The following is a 9,632-nucleotide window of genomic DNA, read 5'->3' as shown; positions in this document are numbered from 1 at the left end:
CGGTGGCGCGTGGGGCTCGGCCAATGAGCATCGGGCGGAGACGGCGGTGGCGACGCCGCCCCCAAGATGGAGTCGGTGGCGCTGGTAGCGCCGGTGACGGCGCTGGAGTTCGTGGGCGACGTGCTGCTGGCGGGTGAGCGGCGGGGCAGGGACGGGCCGGGGCTGGGCGGCGGGACCGGCGGCGACGGCTGACGCGGTGTCCCGCAGGCATGGGCCCGGAGGTGGCGGCGTTCCGACTGAGCGGCGGCGGCGGGCCGGCGGGGCGGCGGAGTGTGCTGTGTGAGGCCAGCGTGCAGGGGCTGCGGGCCGAGCCCGGCGGCGGCGGCGGCCCCGGCGGGACGGTGGTGCGGGTGGCGGCGTTCGGCGGGCGCTGTCTGGCGGTGCTGGCGGTGCGGCGCGGCGGGGCGGGCGGCGGCGCGCGGCTGGCGGCGTGCGGCGGCGGGGCGGTGCGGGAGCTGGGGGCGCGGGTGTGGGAGGCGCGGTGGGCGGCGGGCGGGCGGCTGGCGCTGGCGCTGGGCGGCGGGGCCGTGGCGCTGTACGAGTGGCGGGGCGGCGGGCACTGGCTGCGGCGGGCGAGCTGCGGCGGGGCCGGGGCGCTGCGCTGCGCTGCTCTGGCGGGGACGAGCTGGGCGCGGCTGGCGCTGGCGGCCGGTACGGCGGCGGGGACCGTGGCGGTGTGGCGGGCGGCGGAGGCGGCGGCCCCGCGGCGGCGGTTGCGGGGACACCGGGGCGCGGTGCTGGCGCTGTGCTACGCGGCGCCGCGGGGGCTGCTGGCCTCCGCCTCCGAGGACCGCAGCGTGCGGCTCTGGGCCGTGGGCGAGCTGGGCGGCGGGGAGGGCGACGGCTCCTGCCTGATGGTGTGTTACGGGCACGGGGCGCGGGTGGCCGCCGTGGTGCTGCGGGGGCCGCTCCCGGTCAGCGCCGGGGAGGACGGTGCCTGCCTGGAGTGGGGGGACGACGGCGGCGTGGGGCGGGCGCGGCGGGGCCACCGCGGGGCCCTGCGCGCCCTGGCCCTGCGTCCCGCCGGCGGCTGCCTCGCCACGGGCGGCGACGACGGCGGCGTCCGGCTCTGGCGGCCCCGGCGGGCGGCCCCGGTAGCGGCGGCGCTGGGGGCCCCGGGGCAGCCGCGAGCCGTGGTGCTGGCGGGGCCGCGGCGGGTGCTGGCGCTGGGCGAGGCGGGCGGGCTGGCGGCCTACGAGGCGGCGGCGGGGCGCTGGGCGCCGGTGCTGCCCCCCCCCGCCGCCGGACCCCGCGGGGTGCTGGCGGCCGCCCCCCTGCCTGGCGGGGACGAGGCGCTCTGCGCCCTGTCCGGCGGCGACGGGCGCCTCCTCCTCTTCGCCCTGGGCCGCCCCGGGGCCGTCGCTGGGCTGAGGCTGTTCGAGGGGGCCGTGCGCGGGTTGGGCTGGGCCCCCCGCCCCGGGCTGCCCCCTGACTCCGCCGCCCTCCTGGCCTCCGGGCCCGACGGGGAGATGCTCTGGCTGGACGTCACCCACCGCCCCGGGCGGGCACCCGGGGTGCGGCTCATGGGACGGTACCTGCTGCCGCCCTGCAAGCAGCGCTGGCACACCTGCGCGGCCTTCCTGCCCCAGGGCGGGCTCCTGGTCTGCGGGGACCGCCGGGGCTCCCTCCTCCTCTTCACTTGCAGCAGCTCCTCGGGGTGGGCTGCGGAAAGCACCGGCGTTGCCGATGGTGGCACTGACCCAGTCAGCGAGGACTCCGGCAGCGAGTCAGAGCTCTCTTGCTTGTGGCATAAAGGGGCTCTTCCCCTCGAGGCCCCGCTCTCCGTGCTCTTCGGGCTCCACGGGAAGACGGGGGTTACCTCGGTGACCTGCCACAGGGGCTACATTTACAGCACCGGCCGGGATGGTGTCTACCGCCAGCTTCACCTGCAGGGCCAGCAGCTGGAGGTCCTGCGGAAGCACAGGCCCTGCAAAGGGCTGCAGTGGATCGAGGAGCTGCGCTTCACCCCAGACGGGGACCTGCTTGTGCTGGGCTTTCACGCCGACAACTTTGTGGTGTGGAGCAGCAGGACCAGTGAGAACCTCCACTGCATCCCCTGCGGCGGTGGGCACCGCTCCTGGAGTTACTGCAACAACCCTTCGGCCGAGGCCTTCGCCTTCATCAAATGTGGGGATGTGATGCTGTACCACTGCGAGGCTGAGCCCCGCGAGCAGCATGTGCTCCTGGCATCCCTGCACGGGCGGGAGATCACCTGCGTGCGGCGCCTGGGGGCTGTGGAAGTGCCCGGCCACACCGCCCTTAACATCTTCATCACCGGCAGCGAGGACACCACAGCCTGCGTCCTGGCGCTCAGCGACCACTCCCGGGCAGCCGTGTCCCTCGCCCGGCTCAGTGACCACATTTCTAGCGTCAGGGCACTGGCACTGGCTGGCGACGAGGACTTCAGTGACAAGGGTTTGTCCGCCCTGCTCTTCTCTGCGGGCGGCCGGGCGCAGATGGAGTGCTACCGGCTGCTGTGTGCTGGGGACCCGGACTCTGAGAGCACCGTGGCCTGCCAAGTCGTTCACGTGGCCTCCCACCGACTGGATGAGCACTGGGAGCGGAAGAAGAACAGGCACAAGCTTGTCAAGATGGACCCGGAGACAAGGTGATGCTCGGGGACTACCCGAGGCAGGGTTAGCGGTGACTGCGGTTCAGGGGGGCGCTGGGAACCATGCTGGTCTCCTCTGGGATGCCTGCTCTGCGTGGCTGTGGGCTCAGCCAAGGTGGAAGCAGCCAGTGTGGCTTTAGGTGCGTGTCCCTGGTGTCCTGTGTGCAGTGGCTGGGCCTTGAGAGGCTTTTGGGGTTAAGGAGAGGCTCAGTCTTTCCTCCTGCCTCCTCTGAGTGCTTGGAGCTTGGTCCCATGCTGGGCTTGGGCTGCTGTGCTGGGCCACCCACCTCCTTGGAGCCACAGGTTTCACCAAGGCATTGGTGAGCATCGTCTGTTTGCTGCAGGTACATGTCCCTCTCGGTTGTGCCTGGGACCAGCACCAAGAAGCTGCCGACACCCTGGAAGTTCGTGGCTGCTGCCTGCAGCGATGGATCAGTCCGGTGAGGAGCTGTCATGGGGCCTGGCAGGGAGAACGGACCTGGGGCTGGCGACGGGAGCAGAGCAGGTTCCGCAGGGGAGGCTGCTGCCGTGGACGTGGCCGGCTCCGAGCTGGAAACAGGATGGCGCATGGTGGGAAGCGGGGGCAGAGGCACCAGGAGCCCCCTTCTCCTGCGGCCGACTGCCCTCTGCTCCATCACAGGGTCTTTGGGCTGCTGGAGGCCGCTCGCAAGCTGGTGCTGGTGGCGGAGTCGTTTCACCACCAGCGCTGTGTGCTGAAGGTGGAGGCGTTCCTGCACACACAGGCAGGAGGGGAGAGGTGAGCCCTGAACGCTGCGCTGCAACCGATGGGGCTCTGGGAAAAAGCATTTGTTCTCGCAGGGATGGCAGCCGGCAGCTCAGCGGGCAGTGGGAAGGGAGAAACCAGTCTGCAGGGGCTGGTTCTGCCACTTCCTGCATCTCAGCACGGACCTTGGGCTGCAGCCAGAGGCTCCCCCAACATCTCCCTTCTAGGAGGCACCTCCTGTGCAGTGCAGCCACCGACGGCAGCCTCGTCTTCTGGGACATCACCAGCCCCATCGCGGATGCGGCAGATGCCCTGCGCCGAGCGGAGGGAGAGATGCAGCCCCTGGGTGGGTGCAGTTGCCAGCAGCTCTGCTCTGCCTCGTGAGAGAGACCGTGCTGGTGGCTCCTCTTCTCCCTCTGACCAAGGTGAGCGTCACTCTCCTGACCGAGCCTGTTTTTGCAGCCCTGGGCACCCCACTGCTCACCATCATGGCCCACAGCTGTGGCGTGAACAGCCTCCACATCCGCGAGACACCTGAGGGCCGGTACCTGGTGGCTAGCGGCAGCGACGACGGCTCCATCCACGCCTGCCTGCTAGAAGTGGCCCTGGGCGGGGACGAGGCCACAGCGGGGACCTGCCTGCATCTCCTGGAGCGGGTGGCCAGGCCCTGTGCCCATGCTGCCCATGTGACAGGGATCCGGGTGCTGCGGCCAGACCTGCTGCTCTCTGCCTCAGTGGACCAGCGCCTGACGCTGTGGCGCCGGGGCCCGGATGGCCTGGACGCCCTCAGCACCACCTTCTTCCACGTGCCCGACCTGGCCGAGCTGGACTGCTGGGAGGTGGCGGAGGCCAGCGGGGAGCTGAGGTACTACTGTGTGCTCTGTGGGCAGGGCCTGGAGATGCTGCACAGCACGGCCCCTCCCTGAGCCCCGCTCCGCCAGAGGCTCCCCAGTAACGGGGCAGGCACACAGCACACCCCTCTCCCAGGCTCCCTGCACTTGTGCTCTGCCTGTCACCACAGCCCCTGTCCAAGCCTGTGTGCTGAGGTGTCCCCTCTTGAAGGGACAGACATGCTTGGGTCCTTCAGGGACAGCACAGCCACATCTGGGGTGCTCAGGGCTGGCAGTCTCAGGGGAGATGGCAGATATGACCCCTCCTGGACAAGCCTGCGGCCCCCCCAGGCAGTAAAGGAGGAGTGGGGTCATCAGCCCACCCTCCCCAGGAGACATTCCTCCTCCCCAAGGCGCAAGGGACCCATGTCCAGGCTTTCCAGCCCTGGTCTTGGAGGAACCTACTTGGGAGAGCACTGAGCACCATGCCCAGCCCCGGGAGCTTGAGGGCATCAGGAAACCCAAGACTGGTCAGGTGCTGGTGCAGCACGTAGCAGGCTGCAGCCTTGTGCTCAGACAGGGCCCCATGTGACAGCCCTGACCCTGGCAGTGCTGGGGACTGCTGAAATGAGCAGGGACCCCAATTCTCTGCAGCAGCACCCTGCAAGGTGAGGGGGAGCAGCCCACGGGTGCTGGGGCAGCCTTGCACCCCACCACCCCCCCCTCCTCAGAGCAGCCCTTCAGCGCTGGCTCAAGCTGAGCGGGTTGTTCCTGCGCAGCAGCAGGACCCAGCACAGTTGGAGCACAGGGAAGGACAAACAGCCGCATGTGGCCACAGCCCCCCGTGGGGCAGGGTGCTCTGTTGGGGTCAGACACACACAGCATTTGTCCAGCAACAAGTGTATTAGACCCCAGTATTGGGGCCAAGCCCAGGGCCCAACAGGAGCCTTGAGCCTCAGGAGCTCCCTGCCAGCACGGAGCAACCTTCAATAAACAACTTTGAGGGAAGCGAGGTTGGTGCTTGGCTTTGTGGTGACTGGTCCCCAGTGCTGCCTCCCCCAGTACTTCCCAGTCTGGCTCTCGGGGTGCCACAGGCCTCCTCCCTTCTGCTCTGGCATGGGGTGCACGTAGCCAAACCCCCAAACCATATGGGCAGTGGGAGGGGAAGCACCTGCGTGGGGCTGAGACACGCCTGATGGTGGGGCAGCCCCTCACCCTGCCAGGGAGGACGTGCCCTGTCCTTCCCCTCGTGGCACGTTGTTGGGGTGTCTGTCACACCGTGGCACAGCTCTTCAGTGGCGGCTCAGATCTGGCTGAGAGGAGGGAGGTGCAGAGTTGCCAACGCGCTGTGGAACACGTCCCTCACCGCTCCCAGCAGCCGGAGGCGGGCAAACATCTGGTCAAAGAGATGAGGGAATGGCTCCTGTGGGGAGAAAAGTAGCGACTTGGGGCTGGTGGCCGTATTGCTGCTCGATGGGCTGGCCCTAGACACCCTGTGGGTGCTGGTGTGGGGCTGCATCACACACAGTTCCCCACACAACTGCAGTCCAGCCCCAGAAAGGACTGCAGGGCCACAAGCCTACAGGCCCAGGACATCTGACTCACCCCCAGGATGTGGACCCGGTTGTAGTAGGAGCTGAAATCCATGCTGAGCTGGATCAGGAACTTGCACACCTGCAAGACAGAGAGTTTCTGCTGGCACGGCCTGGTCTGGCTGGTCTTGGGTCCTTTTCCACCCCAACCACAGCAGGAGCAGCCCCAGGGGTGTTACAGCCTTCCCTCAGCAGTGCCCCTGCGTCGCTCACCGGTGGGCAGTGCCCTGCCAGCACACAGCTTTGCACTGGGCTGGGACTGTTGGAGCAGCACCCATGGGTGCTACGGCACGTGGCACTTACTGTCTCTATGTTGGCTGTGATCCGGATCCCCTTGGTGGGTGCGGGCAGCTGTGCTGCCTGCTGCAGGACTTCAGGGAAGGGCAGGAGATAGTTGAAGAGCAGGAGCCATTCGCCCTGTGAAAGGATTACGTGTGTTGGAGAGGGCTGGATCCTCCTGGGCCATCACTGGAGCAGAGAGTGCCCAGGTCCCTGTATTCCCCTTCTCAGCGCTCACCTCTTCCCGGAGGCAGGAGTAGTTCAGCTCTGCCGCTGGTGGCAGAGGTGGGTATGTGCCTGGAAAGGAAGCAGGAGGTGGTGGTTGTGCCTGGAGAAGCCCCGGTGGTTCCAGGCATGAGGAACAGCCCAGCAGTGGCTGTTAGAGGAGGGTTTTGGGGCTCACCCCGCTCCACAGCGCGCTGGTAGGTGTCGAAGAGAGTAGCCAGCCGGGCACAGTTGTACATCACAAAGGCACCGCTCTTGGTTCCCTTCGTGGAGATGCTGCTGTCCTGCAGGTCCAGGGTGATCTGAGGGCAGGGAGAAGTCGCAGTCCCAGCTGCTCAGCACAGAACCACTCCGCTATTCCACCAGTCCCACGTTTTGCCTGCCCTGGCTCTGCGCAAACCGCTGTCCTACCTGACTGCGGTGAGCGGTGCTCAGCATCTCAAACCTGATGGCAGCCACTGTGAGGCTATCGATCACCTCAGTCCAGGCCTCATCTGCGGAGAATCAGGTGGCATCATACACACCTTGCTCTGTTCCCATGTACTGTCACCCCCAGCACCCAGGCAGGACCCCACCCTGGGGCCAGGGGGCTCCGGTGAAAGCCCCCAGTGCTGCTGCCCAGTTTAGACACCTTCCCCCAAGTAAGATCAGCACCCAGCTCTATCACGGGGGGAGAGGGAACACCATGCAGGGGAAAGCCCCACTGGCTGCAGCCTCAGGGGTGAAGGGGGAGGCTCACGGGAGCAGAAGAGTTGGGAACGGAGCTGCAGAGCAAACCCTCACCTTGCGCAAGTTCCCCGTACTTCATCACAGAGGCTTCGTACATCTGGTGCCTTCGGAGCCTGGGAGGAACACAAGACACTCACAGCCACCATCCCTTGGCTGAGCTGGTCCCAGAGAGCACCCCGGGACTCCCACAGACTGTTCAGCAGCCACCCAGCCAAGGAAAAGTGGTACAAAACCTCCAGGAGCCAGGGCAGGGACAGCCCCTCGTGCCGCTGCCTGGAGAGGGCCGCGAGAAAGCTGCTGCGCCAGGCACAAGCTCTGCCTTTTGGCTGAGAAAGGGCTGCCCCCACCGCTAACCCATGAAGGCAGGGAAATAACCACCCTGCACTGCCCAGCTCTTGCTGCTGCCTGGAGAAGGGGCCAGAAGCAGCACTGCTGGAGACCACTGGGACTGGGGAGGGCCTTGTGGCCTCCATTCTGCACCTCCAGTCCTCTCGAAACAGCCCTGAGACCACGGAAAAGCAGAAGGGAGGGACTGGTGCTGAACTGCCCTTGTGCCACCAGCTCGCTCAGTGCCACAGTGAGGCTGCCTGCGTGCCCACGGGGCCAGGCAGAGCAGAGGGAGCCTTGCTACACACCAACTTACTGGAAGTACTGGTCTGCCCCGATGGGCGACGAGGAGTTTGTCACCTTCACTGGCCCACAGACAAGGTGTTTCTGAAAGAGAAGGGAGAGGCCGGGGCTGGGGTCAAAGACTCAGAAGCTCCACCAAAATGCAGGTCAGGAGAAGCAGGCTAAAACCAGCCCTGTTCTAGCTGTGTCCACACAGTTTTCCTGCCCCTTCTGCAGCGCTGAAATCCCAAGGGCAGAGAGGCTGCTCTGCCGCCTGGGCAAGAGCGTGGAGGGGCTGCCAAGGGAAGGGGAAGCCTTGCAAAGGGGCAAGGCTGGGCCTCAGCATTTGCTGCAGGGATTGACGGAGGCTGGCTGAGCACAAGGATGCTGGAGGCCACAGTGCAGAGGGTCGGAGGTTCCTCACCTGCAAAGCTGTGTGGGCTCCTGGATCCAAAATCCTCCAGAGCAGATCCAGCTGCTGCTGCTGGAATTCCTCCTCGCAGCTCACCACGTGCACGATGCTGCAGCAGCTCCCCTGTCCTCCAGCCTGCAGCAGAGCATGGCAGGGAGCTCAAATGCTATCGCGTGACAGAAGGGAACGACGTCTGGAAAGTGAGAGGCAGGCAGCACCGCAGGGTTACTCACTGTGCACTGCAGAACAGCTTGCTGCAGCTCAGCCAGGGACCGCAGCTTCCCCTCCGTCACTGAAAGAAGGAAGGACACTCAGAGCGGGACACGAGGGTTCACCGCCACCCCCCCGCCATCCTGCACCATCCGGTCTGCCTCAGGCTGTTTGCATTTCTGGCTCAAACCAGACTGAAGAGGAATAAGAGGAGAAGGCGATTTAGATTTAAAAACCCCCTTATTTTCTGTAAAAACAATTGGAAAAAAAAGGCTGTTTGCAGCTGTTTGCCCCACCCTGCTGTCACACGAGAGCTGCTGTACACACGAGGCTCACCGAGAAGGACATCTAGGTTGGGGTCGTAGCCCACCAAGCCCTGCTGCTCCACAAAGCTCTTCAAGTGCACTTTACAGATGACATCCTCAGGCAGCGCGGCGGTGCCCGGCCCCTGCTCACAGGCTGCGGCACAGGGGCACTGGCCCAGCGCTCGCTTCAAGGCTGAGACACTCTCAGAGAGAGCCGAGCCACTGGAGCCGCAGGGCCACTCGACGCGGAGCTGCTGCAGGACCTCCCGCCTCCCTTCCTCGGGCAGCGCAGGGACCAGGCAGACGCTGACCCTGCGAGAGAGGGGAGAGGTGGGCGCTGGCAGAGCAGGGCCGGGCGGCTGGGGGCGGCAGGGCGGGGACGAGGCACTCACCCCTGGGCGCGCAGCAGCTGGGCCAGGTGGTCGGTCAGCAGGAGGGGACGCAGGTGGCGCAGCCGCAGGGCAGCGGGGCCGCGCAGGGCTGGGCAGTGCAGCACCACCCACCCCGCCGGGGCTCCCGCCGCAGGGGCCGGGCCGGGAGGGGACCCCAGCAGGCGCCGGAAGGCCTCGGGGCGCCGCAGCTGCACTGCCAGCCCCGCCGGTGTCTCCTGGCAGCCCCGCACTGCCAGCACCCCCGGGCCTCCCAAGGACATCACGCCCGCCACGATGTCCCCGGGCACCTGAAGGCCAGGAGTCAGTCCCTGCCCGCACGTGGCCAAGCGCAGGCCCCGCCCCTCTGGTCCCGCCCCCTCCGCGCAGGCCCCGCCCCCGGCCTCCCCCGCGCCGCCGCGGCCTACCTGCCCCTCAGGGAAGGCGGCGCTCAGCGCGGCCCGCGGCGCCAGGAAGTCCCGGTGCCGCAGGTTGCGGGCACCGCTCTCCTTCACCCAGAGCGCGGCGGGACGCCCCAGCGCCCCGTTCAACGCCCGCAGCGTCGCCGCCACCGCCGGCCGGCCCTCGCCCGTCTCCATGGGGAGCGCGGCCGCCGCTTCCGGGCGGAAGTGACATCACGGCCCCGCTCGTCCTCCCCAGCTCTCGCGGGCGGCCGCCATGTTGGGCGCGGCGCGCAGTGCTCCCGGGCGGCCATCTTGGGGGTAGCGAGCGCGGGGA

General features: G+C 67.4%; 2 protein-coding genes across 2 annotated transcripts; one reads left to right on the top strand and one right to left on the bottom strand.

Annotated features, from left to right (window-relative positions):
- Positions 1-66: 66 nt before the first annotated feature.
- Positions 67-5,175, top strand: WDR6 (WD repeat domain 6). Its single transcript, XM_074835720.1, has 6 exons — positions 67-133; positions 208-2,608; positions 2,956-3,051; positions 3,252-3,368; positions 3,563-3,681; positions 3,798-5,175. Exons 1-6 carry the CDS (start codon positions 67-69, stop codon positions 4,259-4,261), a joined length of 3,264 nt encoding a protein of 1,087 aa, XP_074691821.1. The 3' UTR covers positions 4,262-5,175.
- Positions 5,050-9,622, bottom strand: DALRD3 (DALR anticodon binding domain containing 3). The gene is made up of 13 exons (XM_074835721.1): positions 9,323-9,622; positions 8,919-9,205; positions 8,558-8,838; positions 8,245-8,303; positions 8,024-8,146; positions 7,634-7,704; positions 7,045-7,103; positions 6,673-6,755; positions 6,440-6,563; positions 6,275-6,333; positions 6,061-6,174; positions 5,771-5,839; positions 5,050-5,588 (listed from the first exon to the last, which is right to left on the bottom strand). Exons 1-13 carry the CDS (start codon positions 9,491-9,493, stop codon positions 5,469-5,471), a joined length of 1,620 nt encoding a protein of 539 aa, XP_074691822.1. The 5' UTR covers positions 9,494-9,622; the 3' UTR covers positions 5,050-5,468.
- Between the last annotated feature and the right edge of the window lie 10 nt (positions 9,623-9,632).

This window comes from Strix aluco, chromosome 11, assembly GCF_031877795.1.
Source record: "Strix aluco isolate bStrAlu1 chromosome 11, bStrAlu1.hap1, whole genome shotgun sequence".
Classification (NCBI taxonomy): Eukaryota; Metazoa; Chordata; class Aves; order Strigiformes; family Strigidae; genus Strix; species Strix aluco.
This window is presented reverse-complemented; position numbering and strand designations above follow the sequence as displayed.

Coding starts and splice junctions, on each gene's coding strand:
- DALRD3 (XM_074835721.1), bottom strand. CDS start 9,493: ATGGAGACGGGCGAGGGCCGGCCGGCGGTGGCGGCGACGCTGCGGGCG. Junction 9,206..9,322: donor CCGCCTTCCCTGAGGGGCAG/GTAGGCCGCGGC, acceptor CCTGGCCTTCAG/GTGCCCGGGGACATCGTGGC. Junction 6,175..6,274: donor ACTCCTGCCTCCGGGAAGAG/GTGAGCGCTGAG, acceptor ATCCTTTCACAG/GGCGAATGGCTCCTGCTCTT.
- WDR6 (XM_074835720.1), top strand. CDS start 67: ATGGAGTCGGTGGCGCTGGTAGCGCCGGTGACGGCGCTGGAGTTCGTG. Junction 134..207: donor GGGCGACGTGCTGCTGGCGG/GTGAGCGGCGGG, acceptor GGTGTCCCGCAG/GCATGGGCCCGGAGGTGGCG. Junction 3,682..3,797: donor GGGAGAGATGCAGCCCCTGG/GTGGGTGCAGTT, acceptor CTGTTTTTGCAG/CCCTGGGCACCCCACTGCTC.